The sequence below is a fragment of the Camelus ferus genome, chromosome 16 (assembly GCF_009834535.1).
Source record: "Camelus ferus isolate YT-003-E chromosome 16, BCGSAC_Cfer_1.0, whole genome shotgun sequence".
Lineage (NCBI taxonomy): Eukaryota > Metazoa > Chordata > Mammalia > Artiodactyla > Camelidae > Camelus > Camelus ferus.
Window position 1 is genome coordinate 21726261 of NC_045711.1, and position 24992 is coordinate 21751252.

A 24992-nucleotide genomic window follows, 5' to 3' on the forward strand; every position below is an offset into this window, starting at 1 on the left:
ATTAATTTATAATCCATGAAATTTCTATAGAAACGTTTCCTGGATTCTGAGCTCTCTCTCAGGCTCCCACGGCCCACCTCGGACCCTGACTCCAGCAATTCATTATTCTAGCCTCTATTGTATGTAATGCTAGGAGGACCCACCAGCCCGGCCTGTCCAGGACTCTCCCAGGAAGTCCCACCTCTCAGGAAACCCATCAGCGCCTCCCTGGACGATTCTCGGCTAGTTCTCTGAATTTATTTTCCAGATAAAGTTCAGAATCGCCTCACTAACTAAGAAGTTCCCCGGCTCCCCAGGGGTTCCGCCGGGGGCACAGCTGGGTTAAGGACATCCCCCGGCTGGAGAGAACCGGGTGCTTCCCCACGTGGACCCAGGTGTTTCCCCACGTGGACCCAGGTGTGTTTGTTCATTTCTTTGAGCCCGTCTTTCTTGCCTTCAATAAAAGTGTGTTGTTTCCTTTGTGCCATCACTGCAGATGGTGAGTCACAGATTTAAAAAGAAAAGTCATGGCACGTTCGGTTTCCAGGGCGGCCACTGAGTCTGGTGTGGCACTGAGTCCATGCCCTGCCTTACCCCGCATGGAGCAGAGATGTGGGCACTGCCCTGGGGCGCCGGCTGCCTGGGCTGAGTGGTTAGGGAGACCCCGGCCCTCCCCGGAAGAGGCCCGCGGTCGCTAATACACTTGCTAAGGATCCCCCGGCAAGCAGAACAGAACGTCCCAGCTCCTGGAGAACTTTCAGTCCATCACTGGCTCCGACAGGATAAGAACACGGGCCATCAGTCAGCGGGTATCGGCTGGGTCCCCACCTTGGGTCGCCGGGTGCTCTGAGATGCTCACAGGTTCGCACAGACGTGCAGAGGGCTGGCTGGCTGACGGGGGCCAGTCAGTCCCTCAGCAGGCGCAGCCTGGGCACGGCGGCCGGACGGCCTCGTGCCCCTGAGCCCTCACCTCGCTCACTGCTTTCCTGAGCGTCCGGGTGTCCTCGGCCTGCGCGTGGTACTGAGCCTCGAGCAGGGCGGTCCGTTCCTCCAGCTGGTTGGCTCGGACGGTGAGCTGGTCCATGTGCAGGTCCTGGAAGCGAGGGGAGGAGACACGTCGTGAGGTGGGTCTCCACCGACCCCGACCCAGGCGCGCGGGCCCAGCTCCCGCGGCCGCAGGTTCCCGCAGAGGAATCACAGGTGGGCGCAGGCCCCCTCTTGGCAGGACACCTGCTGCTGCTTCTCCAGCTCGGCCCGCGTCCGCTCGGCCTCCGACTTCTTCACCACCTGCTTCATCACACGGATGTCGTCACGCACGTCCTGGTCCACGTTCTGCACGTAGAAGAGGTGCAGAGCCAGGGTATCCACCTCCGTCTGCAGGGCCGCCACTGCGGGAGACAAGAGGGCCGTCCCAGCACTGCACCCCGACGACGGGGAGGCCGCAGCCCCCCCGCCAGGTGGGTGGGCCTGAGAAATGGCGCTCAAACGACGAAGTCCCGGACCTTGCCTTCAAAGACCTCACAAAGTTGGAGAGACAAAAATATGTGCAATCTAGGCCCAGCATCCCAGCCATGAACTCGAGACCCTCCGCATCTAAGGATGTTCTGAAACAGCGCTGGATTACGGGGCCTCGTATGAGTTCTACAGATTTCTGCTCACTCAGAGGCTGGTCATCTCAGGGACAAACCTAAACCCTCAGGAAGAAACTAGCCTGATGGGTGGGCTGAGCGCCACTGAAGCCCCTGGGACGGAGGAATGGGTTCCTTTTAACAAAACTCACGTGAGACTGATTTACAAGCCAGAACACCAGTGTATTTAGAGGGCAAGACCTCAACCTGTGGTGGCAGAGCTTGAAGGGTCATTTATGCAATGAAGACGGGGTGGGCAGAATTTTATACGCTTCCCATGACCTTTGCCCCCATGGTCACTCCTGTGATTAGGCAGTGTTTTGTGGCAAAAAGGGACATTATAAGGTGGGCCTCATCTAAGCAGGTGAGTTTTCTCGACTTGGTGGCAGAAGAGGAAGTTGGAGAGATTTGCAGGGTCAATAGGATCTGTTTAGTGTGAAGTAGGGGTCTGAGTGTTTATTTTCAGGTGGTCAAATGATCAAAAAATATTGAGTGATCTAACAATGCCACCGGCACATTCAGTTTGCAGTAAGCAGCTAATGGACAGTTTTCCTTCATAATCCTTCTTTTTTAAAATTTTCTTGGATATTCTTGTGCACTTAGTGTTCCAAGTGAACTTTAAAATCAACTTGTCAGGAATGGAGCGCTTCTTGGGGGGAGATGGAATAGTCCCCAGCATGCACTGATAAGGGGAAAAAGCTGCGAGGAACAGCAGTGGGCACACCGCGCAGCTACTTGTGTAAAAGGTACAGGACAAAACCCCGCACGCTTGTAACTTGGCTTTTATGTGCAAAAATATCTTCAACAGAACACGCAGGAATCAATACCACCAGGGCCTCTGTGGAGGGGGCTGGAGGTGGGGGCAGATGGGGAGACTTCAGAGGGCTTCAATGTTGAATAATTACTTCTTGAAAATAAGTAAATAAATAGGTTAAATTAATTCAAGTTCACCCAAAACATCCCGTCATGGATTGTAACTGGAATTGCACTGAACTACTTATTAACTTGGAGACAAATGACATATTCACATGGTTGTATCTTCCCATCCTGGTAATATGATTGTTCCATTTATTCAAATCTGTTTTAGGTCCTTTAGTAAAGTTTTATTGTTTTCTCCAGACAGGCAGACCCACTTCTTGTTAGACTTCCTCCTAAGTGTTTCATGGTTGCTATCGCTGTTATGGATGAGTTTTTTTTAAATTATAATTTGTAATTGGGTATTACTGGTAGACAACTACAGCTCTGGTATCCAGTTACTTTCTAGATTTCTTTTTAATTAGCTTTTTCTTTTTCCATCAGTAATCTTGACTCCTCCAGGTAAACAATCATACCATTGGTGGAGAGTGAGCTTCACGATTCACACCCAAAGTCTACACCTCATTTGCTTCTGTCTTCTTGCATGGCTGGAACCTCCAAAACAGCGCAGACTCCCATCTCACTCCCGATCTTCTCTGTGATGGCTCAGGGCTCTCCCTGGAGCAGCAGTTTCTTGTCAGTTTCTGGCAAATACTTACAAAGGGCTTTCCTTCCATAGTTTAGGGTGGACAATGAGTTTTAGCCAAACACCCACTTGGCATCCCCGCAGAGAATCTTTTCTCCCCCCTCTCTCCTTTAATGTATGAATTTAATGCAATACGTTAGCAGATTTCCGACTTTCAGACTAGTCCAGAATCAAGCTCTTCTCGACTAAGAGGTATCTTTCTTTTCCTATATTGCTGAACTTAATCTTTTTGTCACTGAGTGAAAGTTTAATATTTGCTAATATTTTATTCAAGATTTCCACATGGCACAAGTAGGACCTGTTTATAGTGTTCTGTTTTTGGAGGTTGTAAGCTTTATCAGCAAGGATTACACCAAGTATTATAAAATAAGCCTGGGAAGAGTTTCCCAAATCTTCCACCCAGCTCCCTAGAGGGTTAATAACGCAGGAAGTGTCTGGCTTCGACCTGCTTATAAGCCTGTGGTATTTTTTTTCCCTTTCCCTTTGGAACTTAAAAATTCCACCAACTGTGTCAAGGCATGTTTGTTTTTCCTTCCACCTGTCTGGCCCTCTGTGAATCTTTATAACTGAAGATTCACCTTTTGAGAACTCATGCAAATGTTTCCGTCTGATGTCACTGGCTAATGCCCCTAATCTCCTGGAATTTCTGTCTTGTGGACACTGACGTTCTCAGGTCTGTTTGTCCACATCTTGTATCTCCTTCTCAAAGTGTCCATCATGTTGGGTTTTGCCCTGAACTCTGGGCAGAATTCCCCCAACTGGCCTGTCAGTTTACAAGTTCTGCTTCCAGCAGTGCTGGTTTGTCTATTTAGTGCCTTTTTCTTTCTTTTTTTTGGGTGGGAGATGATGATTGTTTTTTAATTCCAAGGATCCTTTTCCACAACACTTCGCTTTCATTTCCCCCACGTGACGTCCTCTACAATCTCAAGTTGGACGCCAGCGGACGCGTGCCGTTTCCAGAAACTGGCCTGTGTCTGTGGAGGCGTCCGCTCTGTCGCTCAAGCCCTGCCCGCTCTCCTGTCTGGGGGCTGCTGCTGCCGCCTCACACTTGGACGAGAAGGTCCACTGGCTGCTGGGCTTCCCCTCCCTCCCAGGTGAGGCGGCCAACCACGGAAGTCCTCCACAGGCAAAGCCCCACGTGTCACCTACGGGACCGCACCTGGTGGGCAGGGCTGGGCCCATTCCCCGAATTCCTTAGTTTGGAGAAGGGGGAAATGGCGCTGTTAGAGGGGTCCTTGCTTGGTGGAACCCCCTTCTGCTCCTGTTCCCTGGTGACCTCTAGAAAGGATGCAGTGTCCACAAAGACGTTTAGAGCTTTCCAGAAGCCCACCCACACCTTGAGCCTCTGGTGAGGGGTGCTGGCTGGCACTTGCTGCTGTGTGGAGGGCGTGGGAGAACCTGTGTCCTCTTTCAGGTTGGTCTAAATTCTGTTCCATCCAGAGGACGCGGCTCTGTTGCTTTGGTGTGAATGCCCCGCTCCTTTCTTTTTGGTAGATTCTGTTAACTTGGCGGTAGTCAGGGAGGGGTACTCCAGAAGTGAGCACATGTCCCAACTCTGTCCATCTGGAAACCTCCCCGGCATCTCTCAGGGCCCCAAATGCTTCGTTCCAGCCATAGTTGAGATAAACGTGTGATGCCGTTTTCTTTCGGATTCTTTTAGGTCCCCCCCCACCCCCAGCCCCAGTTATAATAGTAATACAGAGTTGATAAAGGAAGTTGGAAACGTGAAAAAGCACAAAGACTAAAGTAACCTGGGGCGACCGCACTGCTGACTGTGACCCACGGCCTGGGCTCTGTGCAGGGCCACTGCTTTGGTGGCAACAGTGCACGGTGACGAGTGGTAGTCCCACTACCTCTTCTGCTCCAAGGTCCCCTGCCCCCCTTAATCTGCCGCACAACCCGGGGCTGCAGAGCACTTGGGACTGGCCTCACCCATACCTCCCCACCTATTCAAAGCCTGTCCCTTCCCGCTCCTCCTGCCCTCTGGATACCCTACCTTCGATGCCACCAGCCTCTCCTGCTTTGACCTGTGTACCCCACCTGCCAGCTTTCAGCGTTTGCTGCTTTGCCTAATTAGGTCCCTTTTAAGACATTTATGTCTTCCCTCCCCCCAAAGGCTGGGAACTCCTCCAGGACACGAACACATCTTGCTTCTCCTGATGCCCTGTGACGGCCCTCGGGGACGCCCCACCCGGTTGCAGAGGCACGCGGGGACGCGCCACGAGGACACCCGCGAGGACGCGCGCGCCTTACGCTGTCTGCGCTCCTCGCCGGCGGCGGCGCAGGTCTTGGCGTAGAGCAGGCGCGCGCTCTGCAGCTCCTCCTCCTTCTGGCGCCTGGCGCACGCGGCGGTCGAGTGGCGGTCGTGGCTCTTCTCCAGCTGCATCTGCAGGCGGGCCAGGTGCTGCTGGACCCCGTAGAGGTCCACCCCCAGCTCCTGCCGCTGGACTCGGCCTTGCTTGGTGGCCACGCCCTGCAGCAGAGAGAGAAGCTGGGTCACGGGGCCGCGGGCGCACAGCCGGGTGGAAGGCGGGACAGGTACGCACCAGCTCCTGAAGCTCCAGCCTCAGCTTCTCTATCTGCCGGTTAAGATAGTTCTTCAGGGCAGCCTGGAATCTAATCATCAGGGGCTAAAACGACGGAAGAGCACAGCGGTTACTGCCCTGTCCCCTCCAGGGCTTAGCCTAAATTGCTACAGGAATGACTTCCAGGCGGGTGCTCCCCACTTCTGCCCGGGATTCTTACTCCGGAAGCCACAAAGTCAAAGCGCCCGTGGTCTCATCCTAAGCACTGAAGGACCTGAGTGCATATTTTGGCAAAATGACAGGGTGAGCTGGGTCAGTGGTTCTGGTTTTCCCCGGGGGTCAGAGGGCAGTGATGAGCAGCGCGTGGGGTGCCAGCACCGAGTGAGTGCTCAGCCCCCTTTCCCAGCACAACCCGATCCCTCCGGCGGTGCCTGGAGCACCAGGGCTTTCCACAGGGGCTCATCCAATCAAGACCTGCCCTCCCTGCTTGCCAGAGGGTTGGGACACTCAAGTGGTCATCAGTGGAGTGATTTTTGTCCCCACCCAACACCCAAAGTCTGGAGAGATTTCTAGTTGTCACAGCTAAGGGGTGCTACTGGCGTCTAGTGGGTGGAGCCCAGGGATGCTGCCCTGTGGTGCCCAGGAAGCCCCCGCCAACAAAGAGTGATCCAGCCCCAAATATCAATGGCGCCAAGGTTGAGAAATGCTGACCCAGCGTATGAACCTAAAGGGAGAATACACTTTACAAAGCAGCAGTCCAAACCCTGCAGAAAAACCGTTGAGGGGGGAGAGACGAGAGCGTGGCGTTTGAGGGGGTGGCGGAGGTCTGCGGAGGGCAGGGTGGGAAGGGCCTCCGGGGCAGGTACAGGAGAAGCGGAGTCCCTCTTCATCTGTGTGGGGCAACAGCAAAACCCGGGGACGTCTCCTTACGTGGTCTGGGTCCAAAACCACCAGCTGGGACCTGTCTTCCTCGGCCTCGTCGCTGCCCTCAGACTCCACTCTCTCCCCCAGGCCCCCTTCCTCCGCCATGCTTAGCTGCTGGATCCTGTCCAGGAAGGAGGGCGCAGCTCCTTCTCCGGGGGGGGCAGCGGGCTCTGGGGGGACAGCAGACATCACTGAGGCGTGAGAGAGGCGTAGAGAGCGTGCTTCTCTGGGGGTGTCATCAGGCAAAGCGGACACATTTAGCCTCAGGCAACATCGTGGGAAACAGAGAAAAAGCGCCCATTGGGTTAGTGCTCACACGTGCCATTCACAGGGTCAGCTGGGTGGGAGGGTTAGGGTTAGGGTTAGGGTTCCTACTAGTTGACTGAACATGTTCCATAGAAAGGATCACATTTTAAAAGTAGACAAGAAGGAAATACATTTTGTAGGTACTTTTTAAATGTATCTGTATATAAAGAGTGAGTAGAAGGTGGCTTCTTAACGAAGGACTAGATTGATTTTTTTTTAATGGGAAACAGCTGGTAAGATTGAGCAGCAGGGGCGTCTCAGTGAGGTTCTAGTTTCAGCTTTCCCTGCCGCCCGAGCCGGAGACATCCTGTTCCGTTTTTAACTCGTTTGGGTGTGTGTCTGTGTGTCGCTTGTGAGTGACATGAGGCTTTGTTAGCTGGACCACCCGTGCACCCTCATCGTGTGGCATAAGAAATGCCCTGACCCATTTTCCCAGGTACACAACACTGGGCTACTGGAGCCAAGGGGAAAGACGGGGGTGTGCGGGAGAGCCTTGGGAACTCAGCAGACAGACGCACGTCTGCGGGGAGCTCCCCTCTGAGACCAGAAGGCAGTGGGATGTGTGGCCAGCGCTGTGGGCTGGGGTGTCACCAGATCTCAGGCCAGGCCTGGTCCTGCCACGGACGGGGACAGGTTGCTTAATGACTCTTAGGGTCTGTAAAATGAAGAACGGTTCCCCGCTCAGTGGGCAGTGTAAGGATTAAGTGAGAGGAGACAGAGCAAATGCTCCGTGTGTGTTCTCCGTATCTGTGAGAAATTCTTTCATCTTTAGGCTCGCAGCCTGACGGGCATGAGGTAGCAGGTGGCAAATGAGGGGCAGCCCTCGCGCAGAAGGGGGTGCGAGGTGGCTCATCCTGTGGTACCTGGCTCCTGTGCGGAGGGGCCCTCCACGCCCGGAGACGGCTGGTCCAAGTCCACGGATGCGTAGCGGCTCCCCTGGCTGTGTTCCCGGCGGTGCTGCTGCCCCAGAGGAAAGAGGGGCGCTTCCTGAGATTGTTTTTAGAGGAAAAACAACCAAGCCTGAATTAACGAGGGCAACTGGGTTGGAGAAGTTACTCGATTTTGATTCATTCCAGTGTTCAAAATTCAACTTAGTTATTGAAACAGTGGAAAATGGTTTGGATATCACCTGGCTTTTGCAAATGGTCAGAGCAGAAAACACCTCTCCCCACCCCCACGAGGAGTCCGGGAGCGCCCCGCCCGCTCGGTCTGCAGCGGGGCGCAAGCGCCGAGGCCCGGGCTGCGCTGGGCGCGGGCTTCCTCGCTCCCAAGCGCTGGTCTCCCCGCGGACGGTACGCAGCACCTCCGAGCATCCTCTTTATAAAAGGATGTGGGGGAGCCTGAGTCCGGCCAGGGTCCACCAGGGGGCTGCTGCTGCTTCTCTGCTTTCCAACTGTTCCACTTCAGAGACATTTCCTTAAGAGTGTTCTCTCAGTGGAACACCTGGCTCCACTTCAGCTCTAAAGGAGACTCTTGCCCTGGTCACTGTGGACAGTAATTACTGTTGATGATGAACTGGTGAGTATTCGTAACAACAGGCAAGGACCTTGCACGGGGACCCTGCGAGGCGGTGCCAGCCGTCTCTGTCATTTGTGGGGAAGCAGCTCACAGGACCCCAAGACCTTGCCGGAGCTCGCACAGCCAGCCAAGGGCCGTGCCTGGCCCCCCGCTCCTGCTCTTTCTGCCGACCGTCCTCAGGTGATGCTGACTCTAGAAGTGATTTCTGAGGCAGCCAGAACCACACTGACATTGACGGGGCCCAGGGACAAAAGCCCACCTCTGGGTGTCCAGAAAGGGCTTCTCCTGACGGGAAGTCAGCGAGGCTTTGGAACACGCCGATGGCACAGGGGCCCCAACTCCCCAGTTCTGTTTCCTCTGAAGCCTGGCCCCGGCCGGGAGGAGGGGAACAGGGTTCTCTCCTCGGGTCTGTCTCTGCCCTTCTGGTTGATCAAATATGGAGACTGTTTTTTAGTGAGTTTCTAGAAACTGGAGGCCAGGATGGAAATTGGGTGTACAGCTCAACAAGTGACCTATAATTCACCCTTCCAGGCTATTTGAGAAGGTGGGGCACTGTTATAAAATTCTAAAAGGTGATTTTGATCATGTGTTTGCCATTTGTCATCGTAAAGCTAATTAGGGCTCAATGAGTATCGAGTTGTATTATTCTGCACAGTTATTAACTCTTCTAGATTTCACAGGCTGGGGAGGGATCCTGGCTTCACGGTTCAGAGAGCTGCCATCCCAGCTGGGTGCCTCTGGGCGAGGAAGCCCCTCGTCCCTCAGTCTCCCCATTTGTACAGCAAGGGTAATACTGATGCCCACCTCGCAGGGTTGTTGTCAGGATTCATTGAGACAGCACACGTCAAGGGCATGGAATTGTCCAGCCCTTGGAAGGGCCATGAAGGACACATGTAATGCGTTCTCTTCCTGCCCTGCCCTGCTGCTCACTTCCCTTCCAGAACAATTCGCACAATTTCTTGATTTTGATAGTTACACTGTTGTTGTTTGTGGGGAACATACACGGAAGCACTGGGAGGCAATGGAGATTCAGATTGGCAACTTACTCTCAAATGCTTAAAAAAAACCCCCACAGTTCTTATGGTATGTCAATTTTTCTGTAAGTCTATGCTTGTTTAAAAATAAAAAATGAAAATTATAGGAACGTAACCATTGTCATTACTATCTAGGATTGCACTGTCCAGGATGGTAGCCACCTGTAAGGTGGTTATATAAATTCAAATTAATTAGGATCTTTAAAAAAGTAAACATTTGGTTCCTTCATCCCTCTGGGCAGGCTTCAAGTGCTCTGTATCCACATGTGACTAGCGGCCACCATACTGCGCAGTGCAGACAGAGCCATTGCCATCATCATGCAAAGCTTTGTTGGGCAGTGCTGGACACCCGGATGCCCTCAGATGGCACTTTCCCACCTTGTGTTTGGGACACAGAGGGAGGGTCTAGAAACTCTCGGCATTTGACGGTGGCTCCTGAGACCCAAGTTTGCCGAGACGGTTCTGACAGGGGTTGCAGTGTGAATTATTTGTAGCGTGCCCTGATTCCCTCATGTAGGGTGGCAAGCCTCACGAGCAGTGAAACACCTGGGTGAAGCAGACCTCAGGCCACTCACCGACTCCTGGTCCACTTGCTCGGGTGAGCCTGAAGCTCGCTGGGAGGGCTCTGTGGAGGTGACCCCCGGTCCTCCGGATTGGGATGAGCCGGGGCCCTCCCTGCCTTCAAGACTCGCTTTCCCCCTTGCTCTGTCATGTAGGCGTGTGGGGCCGACTTCATCTCCAGGAACCTCGCCAGGGCTGATGTCGGAGTAAGCCACGTCTGTGGAACTGACTTTCCCTTCAGAGGACGGGGTTTCCATACCAGATTCTAATTCCTCTTCAAATTCGAGTTCGCCATTGGTTTCCTTTTCCTCTTGGATTTCGACTTCCTCATCGTCATCAGCCTCCTCCTGGGCTGTGGCTTCCCCATCTTTTTCGATTTCTCCTCCAGAGTGTTCTGGAGTACCCTCCGCTTCTTCATTTCTCTGGTCACTGCTCCCCGCTACTGGTGATACCTGTGCCACGTGGCAGGGGAAAAATAAGGAAACAAAGAATAAGGCTCTTTGAGGTTTGATTCTGAATAGAGGGTACTTACACTGATGAGAAGACTGAACCTGTGCGGTTCTGAGCGTCACTAAGAGGCTGTGTCCTGCTTTAATTTATCTGCTCTGGTTTTTTGTTTTGTTTTTTGTTTGTTTTGCATTTATTTTGCATCCTTTGTTACAGGAAGTGAGCTCTGAAAAACCCAGGGCAGTCTAAGTATTAGGAGATGTGAGTCATTCCTGCTGAGCCACAAACACTTCAGAATGGAGTGGAAGGAAACTGAGTTCTTCTGCAACTGGATTGAATCTGTTTTAGATCAAGGTCACAGGATCATCGTGCAATTTTCTCAGCAAGCCTGAAGTCTCTTTAATCCCTAGTAAACAGAGCCCGGAGTAATTCATTCCCTCAGGAACTGTACCCTGATGCCTCCGTCATTCTGGCCTTCTTCTCCTTCAGAAGATGATCGGCCTTCTGGGTGAGACCTGGTGGCAGAGAAACAATTTAACAGTTTCAGGTAACATATTTCTTTTAGTTGGTATTTGTCACCTCCTTGATGTCTGTATATCCAGTTATTTACTTGTTAATTATCTGCCTTTCCCCCTAGGCTGTTGGCCATGACTTAGTCATGTTTGTCACTAACACCGGCACGAGGTCATGCTTGTCATGTGGTGGGAGTGCCCCAAAAGAGTTGCTCCAAGAATGAATGAAGAGTACAGTGATTGAAACATTAAAGGAACAGCACAAGTAGATTACACCAGGAGAGTCACCTTAAATATACTTGTGTCTGTGACAAAACTGGGGAAAATAAATACAGAATAAGAGAAAACTGCACAAAAAGGACAAAATACTCTAGAAACTCTTGGTTAATTTTCCCATAATTTAGACAGTACAAGAAGGTCACATTCTTAAACTGTTTTTTTTTTTCAGATTAGAAATACAAGCTCACACCCACCAGCTAAAACAATTAAAAAAAGAAGAGCAAAAAACCCCCAAAAGTCAGCAGAACAAAGGAAATAATAAAGATCAGGGAGGAAATAAATAAAATAGAGATTAAAAAACAATAGAAAAAAATCAATCGAACCAAAAGCTGGTTTTTTGAAAGATTAAATAAAATTGACAAACCTCTGGCCAAACTCATAAAGAAGAAAGAAGAGAGAGCACAAATAAGCAAAATAAGAAAGGAAAATGGAGAAATTACAACAAATAACATAGAAATACAGAATATCATATGAGAATATTATGGAAAACTATATGGAACCAAAATGGAAAACCTAGAGGAGATGGACAAGTTTCTGGAAACATACAGTCCACCAAGACTGAACCAAGAAGAAACTGACCATTTGAACAAACTGATCACTAGAAATGAAATCGAATTAGCAATACAAATCCTCCCTACAAATAAAAGTCCAGGACCAGACGGCTTCACTGGGGAATTCTACCAAACATACAAAGAAGAACTCATACCAGTCCTTCTCAAACTCTTCCAGAAGACTGAAAAGGAGGGAACACTCCCAAACTCATTCTATGAAGCCACCATCACCCTGATACCAAAGCCAGGCAAAGACACCACCAAAAAAGAGAATTACAGACCAACATCACTGATGAACATAGATGCAAAAATCCTCACCAAAATATTAGCAAATAGAATCCAACAGCACATAAAAAAGATCATACATCATGACCAAGTGGCGTTCATCCCAGGGACACAAGGGTGGTTCAACATATGCAAATCCATCAATGTAATACATCACATCAACAAGAGAAAGGACAAAACCACATGATCATCTCAATAGATGCAGAAAAAGCATTTGATAAAATTCAACATCCATTCATGATGAAAACTGTCATCAAAGTGGACATAGAGGGAACATATCTCAACATCATAAAAGCTATATATGACAAACTTACAGCCAGCATAGCACTCAACGCTGAAAAACTCAAAAGCTTCCCACTAAAATCTGGGACAAGACAAGGCTGCCCACTCTCACCACTCCTATCCAACATAGTCCTGGAAGTCCTGGCCACAGCAATCAGACAAGAGAGAGAAATAAAAGGGATCCACACTGGAAAAGAAGAGGTAAAAGTGTCACTATATGCAGATGACAGGATACTATATTTACAAAACCCTAAAAGGTCCACACAAAAACTACTAGAAATAATCGAAGAACTCAGCAAGGTAGCAGGTTACAAGATTAACGTACAAAAATCAGCTGCATTTCTTTACACTAACGATGAATCAACAGGAAAAGAAAGTAAAGAAACAATCCCCTTAAAATAGCACCCAAAGTAATAAAATACCTAGGAGTCAATCTAACCAAGGAGGTGAAAGACTTACACACAGAAAACTGTACACCATTGATCAGGGAAATTAAAGAAGACTTTAAAAAATGGAGAGATATCCCATGCTCCTGGATTGGAAGGATCAGTATTGTTAAAATGGTCACACTGCCCAAGGCAATCTACAGATTTAATGCAATCCCTATCAGATTACCCAGGACATATTTCACAGAACTAGAACAAATCATAATAAAATTTATATGGAACCACAAAAGACCTAGAATTGCCAAAGCATCACTGAAGAAAAAAAAAAAAGAGACTAGAGGAATAACTCTCCCAGGCTTCAGACAATATTACAGAGCTACAGTCATCAAGACAGCATGGTATTGGTACAAAAACAGATATATGGACCAATGGAACAGGATAGAGCCCAGAAATGAACCCACAAACTTTTGGTCAACTAATCTTCGACAAAGGAGGCAAGAATATACAATGGAATAAAGACAGTCTCTTCAGCAAATGGTGTTGGGAAAACTGGACAGCAGCATGTAAAGCAATGAACCTAGAACACTCCCTTACACCATACACAAAAATAAACTCAAAATGGATCAAAGACTTAAAAGTAAGATACAATAAACCTTCTAGAAGAAAATATAGGCAAAACATTATCTGACATACATCTCAAAAATGTTCTCCTAGGGCAGTCTACCCAAGCAATAGAAATAAAAGCGAGAATAAACAAATGAGACCCAATTAAACTTACAAGCTTCTGCACAGCAAAGGAAACCATAAGTAAAACAAAACGACAACCTACGGAATGGGAGAAAAGTTTTGCAAATGAAACCGACAAAGGCCTGATCTCCAGAATATATAAGCAGCTCATATGACATAATAAGAAAAAAAAAAAAACCCAGTCCAAAAACGGGCAGAAGATCTAAACAAGCAATTCTCCAAGGAAGACATACAAATGATCAATAGGCACATGAAAAAATGCTCAATATCACTAATTATCAGAGAAATGCAAATCAAAACTACAATGAGGTATCACCTCACACCAGTCAGAATGGCCATCATTCAAAAGTGCACAAATGACAAATGCTGGAGAGGCTGTGGAGAAAAGGGAACCCTCCTACACTGTTGGTGGGAGTGCAGTTTGGTGCAGCCACTGTGGAAAACAGTATGGAGATTCCTCAAAAGACTAGGAATAGACTTACCGTATGACCCAAGAATCCCACTCCTGGGCATATATCCAGAAGGAACCCTACTTCAAAAAGACACCTGCACCCCAATGTTCACAGCAGCACTATTTACAATAGCCAAGACATGGAAACAGCATAAATGTCCATCAACAGATGACTGGATAAAGAAGAGGTGGTATATTTATACAATGGAATACTATTCAGCCATAAAAACCGACAACATAACACCATTTGCAGCAACATGGATGTCCCTGGAGAATGTCATTTTAAGTGAAGTAAGCCAGAAAGAGAAAGAAAAATACCATATGAGATCACTTGTATGTGGAATCTAAAAATAAATAAATAAATACAAAACAGAAACAGATTCATAGACATAGAATACAAACTTGTGTTTGCCATGGGGGAGGGGGGTGGGAAGGGATAGACTGGGAGTTTAAAATTTGTAGATACTGACAGGCATATGTAGAATAGATAAACAAGATTATACTGTATAGCACAGGGAAATATACACAGGATCTTGTGGTAGCTCACAGTGAAAAAAATGTGACAATGAATGTATGTATGTTCATGTATAATTGAAAAATTGTGCTCTACATTGGAATTTGACACAACATTGTAAAATGACTATAACTCAATAAAAAAAAGTTTAAAAAAATACAAGCTTGCTAGTTTTTTAAAAAGTCAAACCAATACAGAAATGTGTGACACAGACAATGGAAATCCTCTCTTATTTCTCCTGTCCTTCTCAAGATAACCAAGGGTAATAGTAAGAGATTAAAGGTATATTCTTTCAAATACGTTTCTATGCATTTATACCCACCCACCCACCCAAATTAGAGATGACACTATATAGGTACTGATTTGCATTTAGTCTTGTCTTTTAGTGTAATCTGGACTTCTCTCCAGTACATGTAGACCTACCTTTAAAAAAAATGAAACGATACAAAAGTGTCTAATGTAAAAGGCTTAAGTCTTTAAAATAGTTTCTGTCCTTTAAAACAAAGCGTAAGAGAGCAGAGGCCTGGTGGCAGGGTCTTGACTTAACTGCGGTGTATCTGTATTTTCAAGGCATTCACGGAGGGGCTGCCTGCCACCCACCAAACCTGGTGAGGGGGAGGGAGACGGGCCTGAGCTGGTCTCCCTCTCACAGCGCCTGGCAGGGGCAGCATCCCGTACAGAGATCCCAGCTCTAGGGGCTCTTGGGCGGACTACCGCGCATAGTGGTTGCCATGGTTACCGCGGGAGAGCAAGTCCCGGGTTTCAGAGTGGAGCGCCCGGAGAGAGGGGAAAGAGGGAGGGTATGGGAGAGGACAAAGGGAGGTGAGAAAGGAGAACGGCGCGCAGGGGGTTGGGGGATGGCCAAGGGAGGGCAGGAAAGGCCCAGAGAGTGGGGATGACAAGGGCAGAGAAGAGGGGAAGGGGGCGCCTAGGAGGCTACGTAAAGGGGAAAGCGTGGGGGCCGCCCCGAGACCCGCGGTCCCACGGCCGGCTTACCCGCGGGCCCCGCCGTCAGGCTCCGCCATCTCTCGTTGCTAGGCGACGCCGTCAACATCCGGCGGGCGAAGACCACGCGCCGGGCGTGCGAGGCGCGCGGCCTTTGTGCCATTCATGTGCACTAGAAATACGAAACACCTAACTATGCAAATATGTTAAAGCATACATACGCATTTTTTCCATCTCTATCTCTGAGTCCGAGCTCTACCCCGCCTGGCTCAGTTTCTGTAAAGCGACAACCGTGTCAACGTGCGTCCAACCCGGCAAGTCCGGCGCCCCGGGGGACCTGGACGGCTAAGTGCCCGAGGGTGTCAGGAGGAGTTGGGGCGCGAGGGTCTCTGGAGCCGGCTTCACTTTGTGGGGCCGAGACCCCCGCCTAGTGCCCACCCGTCCGCCTCCAGACCTGGGGGGCTCAGCACCCACATCCTGGGGTTCCTGAGAAGAATCCTTGGCGGAAGAAGGATGCCCCGTGGCCTCCTGGTGGGTGTTACTGTCTTTAACAAAGTAGTAAAAACCTCAAACCTCAAAATAGTAAAAATATAAGCGCAGAGGGTGGGAGAGGGACAGCGCCCACTTGGAGAGTCCGAGGGGTCATGCCTTCACTCCAGGGGCGCGAGGCAGCGAGGCCCGGAATGGAGTGGGGACGTCCGGGCCGGGACTCGGGGTCCGAGGGCGCAAGGTGACTGGGGCAGTGCCGCAGTAGGGTTGGGCCAGGGGACTGGCCGGGAGCCGGGTTGGGGCACGGGGGCGGGGCTGGCCTGGTTGGACCAGGGGCCGGGTTTGCGCGCAATTTGGGCCGGGCTGGGTCAGGCGTCAGGCGGAGGGCCGACCTGAGGCCGCGCTGGGGCGCGGGGGCGGGCGGGGTTGGGCCGGGGGCCGGGGTTGGGCAGCGTGGGGCTGGGGGGCGGGCCAGGGGCCGGGCCTCGCCCCGCGTCCCCGCCCCACCGCACCTCACTGGTGGCGGCGACAGTGGCGGCGGCAGCGGCTCCGGGAGCCGGCGCGTATCCGGCCCCCGCTGCGGGACCCGGGTGGGTATCGGGGCCCGGCCGGAGGCCGCGGGGGCGGAGTCCGAGGGGCCCGCTGGGGACCGGGCGGCGCCCCTCGGCAGAACGGGGTTGGGGGTGTGCGGGCGCGTGGGCCTGCAGCCGCGGGGCCCGGGAGGGCCCGGGATCCGGCCGCAGCCCGGAGAGGTGCGGGGTCGGAGCTGGAGCGGGGCGGGCAGAAGCACCCCAATCACGCGAGGAGCTCCCTGGGGCGCCCCTCCGCAGCGGGTGCAGGCACCCGGGGCCGGGAGTGGGCCTTATTCGGGGAGACTCAAGTCTCCTCCTGTCTGGAGCCTTGGACCGGAGAACTTGCGGTCTTTGTCTGGCTGAATCGTCAGAGCACGAGAATGAGAACTTGTAGGGGACCGCCGTTTGCCGACACAGCCCCCCAAAGTGTGTATTCAGCCCCCACAGCGCGCGGGCTCTTAGCATTCCCAGCCGTAGGGTCCTGGTCTGACTGTTTAAGAGCCCCACGTCAGGAAACTCACTTCCTTTAGGCTCGGACTCTTACCCCTGTGTTTTTCTTAAAAAAAAAAAAAAGAAAGAAAGAAAGAAAGAAGAAAAAGAAAAGAATAAAGACAGATGGAAAAGGAAAAAGAAAAATAATAGGCTATTTAAGATTGCTAAATGTAAGCTAAGGATCATTGCCAAAAGCCAGTGAATCTTGAAATCCTGTTCCCACACTTGGAAGCTGGTGTCGTATGTTGGCCACAATCTAGTTCAGATTCTATTCAGAAATAGGAAACAACATGATATGCTCTCCTTCCACACGGTGAAGTTTGTTTTGCTGCTTCCCCAAGTTCATAGGAGAAGCTGGGCTGGCTGTCCAGCCCCTGTGACTGGTGCCACACATCTTTCTTTACCACCCGAAGGCACCTATTCCTGTATCTGGAAAGAAGAGAGAAATGGTTCTCAAACAATGGCCATACGGTGGAGCATATTATCAAAGGGCAGGTGCAAAGGCCCAGATTAGAGAATTCCATCCCTAATCTGTCACAGATTGATTAGAGAACTTTTAAAAATCTGTGTGTTAGTTTTAGAAATTCCTCCTTGGAAGCATTCATGTTTAATTGATTAGCAAACATTAAACACGTTTAAAAACCAGGAAACTCTTGCAAGGAAAGGATTATTAAGGTGAAGAGTGCCTTTTAGTATTAAATGTCAAGTTCATTAACAGCCGTAGTTGTTGGTATGGGAAGGCGCGTTCTACGCCAAGTGTGCTTGGCTTGTAGGGTGTTTACGGTGAGCAGAGCCTCAGAATATGACTGAAGAAAGTTCTCATCAGTGGGATATTTTTAACCCTCCAGCCCTGACAGTTGTGTAAATAGCTTCTGATTATCATGCATGAATTCACTTACCCCACTAAACAAACCCATAAAGTCAAGACTGAGGTTATCCCCATTTTACAGGTGGGAACCCTGACAGAGAAGTAAATTCCCCAAGTCCAAGCAGCTAGGAGTGACTAACTGGAAGCCTCAGGCCCCCAAAACCACTGTACCACACTGCCTCCCCTCTTATAACTGGCCCCAACAATTCACATGCACAGACTTTTCCCAGTCCCCTTTTTGCAGATAAGATAACATGGTTCCCTCTGCCACGTGATTCATAAATATGCAAGAGAGGGGACTAATCCGTGTCACAACTGTTCGCTAGTATCAGTTCAGTTTTGTCTGTAAAGAGCTCCCCAGACCTCAGTGTAAAGGCGTCTGAGGTGGGGAGGGTGTAGCTCAGTGGTAGAGCACATGTTTAGCATGCACAAGGTCCTGGGTTCAATCCCCAGGGCCCCCTCTAAAACTAAACCTAATTACCTCCCCCCTGCCAAAATAAAATAAATAATACAAAAACAGAACAAAAACTAAAGGTATCTGAGAAGACATTGGACTTGCAGAACCTCTACCTGCCTTTGTGGGTAGCTCAGTGCACTGGCTAAAACCATACCTCCAAAGGTAGACTGCTGGGTTCGAACACCAACCCCAGTACATAGTACTGACTTAATGCCTCTGTACCTTGGTTTCTCCATCTGTAAAGTGGGGGGCATACTACCTACCACAGAGTTCTGTTGCAACGATTATCTAAAGCACCTAGTAGTACCAGGCACATCCCAAGTGTGTATTAGTATAAATTTTTTATTGTTATTAATGACCATCATTTGGATTTATCACTTTTAATTAGATTGGTAAAAAAGGTTTGGTTTTGGTTTTTGGTTCATCAATATTTATGCTCTTTATAACTTTTTGGGGTGCTGGGTACCTGAGGGCTGTTAGGGGAACAGAGTGACCAGGTCTGGAGTAGAGATTTTAGCATCTGCCCCTCACCAGGGCGAGGATCCCCGATCTTTTCACAGGCCTGAATCCTCTCCTGTGAGATCAGCGGGTTAGTTTCACACAGCAGTGTAGCTGGGGAGGATGGCCTTAGGCAGGAAGGATGTGCAGTGTGGCGGCTGGTTTTACTGGCGTGCGCTGTGTTGCATGTTGTTCTGTTGTTCTTGTGTTAGCCTGACGAAGGTTGACGAGGCCAGTCCATAGAAAAGAAGGCACAAGTCTCTACTTTCCTCCCCTCCCAAAAAAAGTAAATACGAGGAAATGATACAGGAAGTCTTCTCCCACCCACTGCAGTGCGGGCGGTCTCGATGCTGCTGAGCCCCCTCGCGTGTTTGCACCCCCACTCTTGCATCTCTAGTAAGTCTGCTTTGATGAGCTGTCTGATGGTATCTGATCTGAAGTCTGTCCTTTACTCCATCTTCTGAACGAACATAGCCATCCTCATTGAGGGGCGGAATCAGACCACTTAAGACTAAGTTCAGTGTCGAGTTGCTTCAGTTGTATGACCAGAACCCACATCGGTTGTCCAGTCTGAATGGTCTGCCCTCCTCTGCCTGAGCCTCAGGTGGCGAGTCTGTCCAGGTGTCTAAAGTTGATGTATGAGATGAGGGATCTGCGTGGACCCGCCTGACCGCATACAGAGAGATGTGGCTGTATGCTTTCCACGCTCTTTCTGGACTGGCTCCTGTAGAAACCACCACGGAATGGGTGCATCCTGAGCCTGTGTCCACTGGCACGCACAGGTGTCTGTGCTGGTGTTCCACTGAGTGACCGTGCATTCAGCAGTCTGAGAGACCAGCCGTTACGCATTCCGGTGTTGGATTCGGAGCAAAGGGCGTTCTTAACACATGGCATTTGACACCCTTTCGTTTTTCAATTTCTGCAGCCACAGTGCTTTCCCTGTGCGAGACCACGTATGTTGTGTTCCAGGGGTGTTGTCAATACATTTCCCCCAAGTTTGATTTCTGGTTTGCGGTGCATTAGCTACTCCTTTACTGCAGACAGTGAGAAAGTCTGTGTGGTCAGGTTTGCAGGCTCAATACAGAGGTCAGGTGCGCCTCATCCACGTTGGGGTCGGTTGTTGGTTTTCTGGCTGGATTCACACCCTTGCCTGTTGGATATGGTCCTTCCTTGGTCCCCAGTCCTGGCTCACCTTTACATCTGTTTCTTCTTGCAGGCCCCACTTCCCTGGCTCTTTGAGGGGAGATGGTATTGGGGTATTCACTGTCGAGGGGCAGCAGATGGTCCTTGCCTTGAAAAACAGAAGCTCTGGGGCTTTCTAGGCAGTGGGTGATAATTGAAGTGACAGCTGGACAGTTGGAAGAGGAGTGCCACAGCTAAGCAGACCACCAGATCTCCCCGCGCCCTCGTTCTTTTAACCGTCTTGTCCAGTTACGGCCTCTCGAAGGTCCTTTTTCCTTATGGCAAATGGTGCAAGGTGCCAGCTCTAAGCTCCATGCCCTAAATTTCGTTCCTTCATTTTAAATGCAAGTTGCTTGTCCTGTCCTCACTTCTGCATGGGGGCCCTACCTTTGGGCCACAGCCTTTTCCCTGTGAGTCCTGAATGCCACGTATTTGCAGCAAGTATATTTCTCTTCTGCAATAATCCCCTAATTTGAAGTTAGAGTCACCTAAGAGGAGGGGTGCTATCAGCTCACAGGTGTCTTATCTGGGCCATGAGACTGAAGGAGACCCGACCTCTCCAAACTGTGTGCCCCAAAGAATGGGGCTCCTGATCTTCAGGGTTTATATCACCGATTGAACCGCAAAGTTGGGGGTTCCCAAAAAGACCACGGTACACATGCCTGGTTCTGGGACGGCAGAGGGAGCTGGGGCCTCCTGCGAGGTGTGCTGGCAGCTGATACTTCTGTGGGAGGAAAGCGGTCCCTGTGTGCATGTGTCTGGCCCGTGTTTGAGATGGCATTGCCTAGTCCCGGCTTTGTGTTGACTGGGCTTTGAAGGCAAAGCAGACGAACCAGTTTCTGCTGGCCACGTGGCAGGTGACTAGGGCTCAGGGCATTTTGCTCCTGAGCAGCGTGACAGTGACAAGGCCTGGGGAAGATGCACTTGTGGGCTTTGCCCCATGACATGCCCCGCCAAGGGTCCAGTGGCCCCATTCCCTGCCTGCCTCCTCCTCGCTGCAGCGAGCAGCTGTCACAATGGGCGTGGGCTGCGTCCCTCAGGTGTGTGGGAACTGCCGGCCCTGTGAGGTGCCAGGACCAGGGTGGCCCGAGGCGGGCACACGGCACAGAGCCGTGGACGGGAGAAGTCCAGGCGAGGCCTCCCGCCTGCTGGCTCCGGGCTGCCCTGTTCCTTTGGTCTTCCTAGGAAGGTTCCAGGTTTGCTCCTTTGCGCTGTTTGTTTTCCCGTTTGGGAATTGGCGGAGCCCCGTGTACTGGCACCGGACCCAAGGCTCTGGGCCGAGGAAGCCGCCCAAGGGCGCGTGCCAGTCTGTGCGCAGCGCTTTTCTGTCCCGTTCTGCTGCCCCCTGGGGGCTTGGAGGCCAGGTTCTCTCCTCTCCTGGGTCTGGGCTGGGGTCCTCATCATGTTGCTTAAAGGGTGGTTGTTCTGCATGAGGGTTTGGTGGTCAGTGGAGATGGAGAGCCCCCTGGGAGTCAGAAGTCAGCTTTTTACATTGTGTCTTTGTGTGATGTGATTGGCGGAAGGAAAGTCCCCACAGGTGTCACTTCCTACTTCTGGGAACCTGTGACTGCGAGGTCACGTGGCAAAGGGATGGGATTAAGGTTGCCAATCGGCCGACTCTGAGGTGGGGAGGTTGTCCTGGACTGTTCGTGGGCTCGTGTCATCACAGGGTCCTCGAACACGAGAAGCGGGGCAGAGTCAGTGTCAGAGTGGTGCCCTGTGAGAAAGACTCCCCCCACATGGCTGGTTTTGAAGGAGGAGGAAGGGGCCATGAGCCAAAGGATGCAGGTGGATTTTTGAAGCCAGAAAAGGTAGAAGAACGGATTCTCCCTCTGGAGCCTCAGGAAGGAACACAGCCCGGCCGGCACCCGAGTTTACCCCGGTGGGACCCGGGCTGACTTCTGTCCTCCAGAGCTGCCAGATAATACCCTGTGTTGTCTTAGGTCACTGGGTTTGCGGTGACTTGTTACAGCAGCCGTGGGAAACTGATATGCTTGGGGTGGAAGCACTTCCTGAAGGAAGTGAGAGGGGAGACGTGTGTCTTTTCTAAAGGGCGTCATTTCTTAATCCATGTTTGCTCATTTCTGGCTTATCGGTGATTTCGCCTCTCGACCTAAGAGGACGCTCTTTCCCTGGGTATAAATCACCAAACCTTGGGGAACGAATTTGGGGTCATGTCTTAACTTCACCCCTGTAAATATTAGCTAGAGGAAGGCCCCGCCCCCCCACTGCTACACGGGGTTTTTTGTAACTGCCTCTGGGCCAAGTGTCAGTGGCGACGTGGCTCCTAGTGGGAGGGAGGAGGGGACACATGTGGTTAACAGCAGGCCTGCTGCTGCCCACTGGCTCCAGCCCAGCAGCAGGGCTGGATCTGAACAGGCTGTGAAGGAAGAAATCTGCTCTCCTTCCCAGCCCCGCCCGCCTTCTCTTGGGGCTGCTGTGGTTTCTGACACCTTTCTCCTCCAGGCACCCCCACTCCCACTCTCCAGCCACCCCGAAACCCCTCTCTTCCTGGAAGCAGCCTTGAGTTCCCTTGGTCACCAGTGTAACTCACTGCGGCAAGCCGTGGAGGGCCACGCGTCTAGTTGTCAGAGGCGCGCTGGTTCTTAAGGAGTCAGGTTAGTGGGAAGGAAGGAGTCCTTAGTCTGGGGGTTTCTGCAGAGAGTCTTTTGTTTAATAAGGGTGTGTGTTTTTTCTGGGGGGAGGCCAAGTCTTTCCTTTCGAATTACACAGTGGCCTGTTTTGCAAAAATGTGGCCCTGCCTAGTGGCTGCTGATGTCTCGGAGCAGCACAAAATTTAACTTATAATGTGCGTCGATCAGAGATGATTAAGAGCCAGCTCTGGCATTTTCATTTTCTACCTTTTAAAATCATTACCTTTTTTTTTTTTGCACACCCAAAGCTGATGCTCATTCTAGATCTTGGCCTGACTCCATCACTGTATCCTTGTGCCAGCTGCCAGGTTGGCACTGCTCTCCTTACCATCAGCAAAAACACGGCGTTTGGAACTCTCCTGAAGATGGCATTCTGGTAGGCCCTTCTTAAAAGGAACTTCTCAGAGATGTTTTGGATTTAGGAGTGTGTAATCTCAAATCAGCAATACTGAAAAAAAATACTGACACGGATGTACCCATTTTAAAGGAACGATAATTAAGTGAATGCGTTCAGTGAGGTTTTATTGTTGTCAGAGAGCTACCTGGAGCTGTTTCTCTATCCACTTTCATCTCTCAGGATTTGGGGAGAGGATTTATAATCCTCGTACAAAGTGCTTTAAGCATCTTGGACTGCTATTTTGATTTCAATTTTGATTTCAATTAACTCTTAAGTCCTTACTAGAGATGCGAAAAGTCAAATAGCTGTTCCTGGCTACACTTCTCAGCTCCCTTTCGAGTGTTCACTGATTTTGTGCCTTAGGACCTCTGCTGATGGCATTTAAAGATTGTGCTAGTGTTCCCTGGTTCCCACTTCCGAGTAATTAGGAGAATACGCCTGGCCCATAGAAAGACCCCAGATCCGGGAAGGGGACCTGGGCATTCTGCTTGCTCAGGGCTCTATACCTGGGCCTTTTGGAGCACAATTTCTGGTCTATTGGGGGGAGGGGAGGGGCTATCTCTGTTCCTACTGACCCCATAGGACACCCAGTCCCTAAGGTCACAGTTGTAAACTGCTGTGCACATCTGAATGAGAACCATTCAAGGTCATGCATCTTTGTGGATTCAAGGACATTAGGAAGATCTCCCATCAGGTCGCTTGGTCTTTGCCAGGTCCTGGCACTGCTGCTGGCAGCCTGCCCTCAGTGCAGGGACCCGAGTTCTCTTTGTCACTGGCCTCCAGCCCTTTTCCTTGCCACCATCCACGTGATTTCACCCTGGCCTGGCCTCTTTGGGTGTGAACTTCCTGGTATCAAATGTCCTCTTTAAAAAAAAAAATTATTTTATTCTTCAGAGCAGTTTCAGATTTACAGAACTGAGCAGCTTTAGGTTTGGAAAATTGAGCAGTTAGTACAGAGAGTCCACACCCCTCTCCAGGTTCCACTGTTATTATGTTTTCATTGTGGTAAAGCACACACAGCAGGATTTTGAACTCTGAGCACTGTGAAGTGCACAGTTCTGCAGCATTAAGTGCGTTCACATCCTTGTGCGAGCGTCAAGCCTTTCAATCCCCAGAACTCTTCCTGCCTCTCCCTCCAGGAGCCCCTCTCCCCGGGACCTCCTGGGTCAGAGCCTAGGGGTTAGGGATTTGCCCTGAGTTCTTTAAAACCCCCTGGTTTGGAGACGCACCGCGTCGGGTGGCCTGAGAGCCTCTGGCCCAGTGCTGTTCTTTGAGAGCTGAGCCTCCGCTCTGCTGCTGCTTCTCAGGGGTCCTTCTTGATTCTGGGGGACTGCACCTCTGAGGGCATCGTCCCGCCCGGAGGTGGCCTGCAACTGTGCTTTTTGGGGTTCTTTTCCTCCCCTCTCTTCTGGCAGGTGGGGGTAAACTCAGATTTATATTCACCAGCTGGAGGGCTCGGGTGGAACTGCCAAGGTAGGACGCTGCCAACTTGGATTGTGGGAGCCGCGTAGAAATTCACAGGGAGTGAGGAACCCGGCCTCCGCCGACTCACGTGCCGCCCAGCTTCCCCGCCGCGGCTGTCGCCACCGGACCCGAGTGGGGATGGTGGAGTGGAGACGGTGCTGGGGGGCTGTGGCCCCACCTGGTGAAGTGGACGAGAGGTGGTTGTCACTCTCGGCTTGGATGGAGGTGACAGGCCCCGCTGGTGTGAGGCATCCTGAACGCACAAGCCTTGCCTTCTCAGTAGCAACAAACCATCTCTTTAAACCGAAGCAAAATAATTTGGGAAAGGGGATCCCAGGGGAAAGTCCTGCAGGGGCTGGGGATGCAGGCCATGAGGGTGTGTTTGGGGAGCTTGCTCTCTGCTCCTTCCTTTGTCCCAAGTGAGGAAGCTATGGCCGGGGGGCCCCTGGGACAGCTGGGTCCTGGTGGCGGGAGGTGGCTCAGGCTGGGCGCGGTCACCATTCAGCTGCCCATGAGCAGAGCCTGGTTCACAGTACACCCTGGG

General features: G+C 51.0%; 2 protein-coding genes across 8 annotated transcripts in view; one reads left to right on the forward strand and one right to left on the reverse strand.

Moving 5' to 3' along the window:
* CCDC40 (coiled-coil domain containing 40) overlaps positions 1-16209 on the reverse strand; it is a 36786-nt gene extending 20577 nt beyond the window's left edge. For all 4 annotated transcript variants that reach the window (XM_032456653.1, XM_032456654.1, XM_032456656.1 and 1 more), the window contains exons 1-9: positions 15427-16209; positions 10875-10938; positions 9991-10428; positions 7727-7850; positions 6564-6727; positions 5655-5738; positions 5362-5581; positions 1210-1367; positions 950-1072 (exon numbers count right to left, since the gene is read on the reverse strand). In XM_032456653.1, the coding sequence (XP_032312544.1) occupies positions 950-1072; positions 1210-1367; positions 5362-5581; positions 5655-5738; positions 6564-6727; positions 7727-7850; positions 9991-10428; positions 10875-10938; positions 15427-15455 (1404 nt within the window). In that variant the 5' untranslated portion in view covers positions 15456-16209. The remainder of the gene's footprint in view (positions 1-949; positions 1073-1209; positions 1368-5361; positions 5582-5654; positions 5739-6563; positions 6728-7726; positions 7851-9990; positions 10429-10874; positions 10939-15426) is intronic.
* A 137-nt stretch (positions 16210-16346) lies between these two features.
* TBC1D16 (TBC1 domain family member 16) overlaps positions 16347-24992 on the forward strand; it is a 74818-nt gene continuing 66172 nt past the window's right edge. For 3 of the 4 annotated variants that reach the window (XM_032456681.1, XM_032456683.1, XM_032456685.1), the window contains exon 1: positions 16368-16454. The gene's annotated coding sequence lies outside the window, so the exon portion shown is untranslated. Of the gene's footprint in view, positions 16455-24992 lie in introns of all 4 variants that reach the window. The other variant, XM_032456682.1, reaches the window with a different exon arrangement.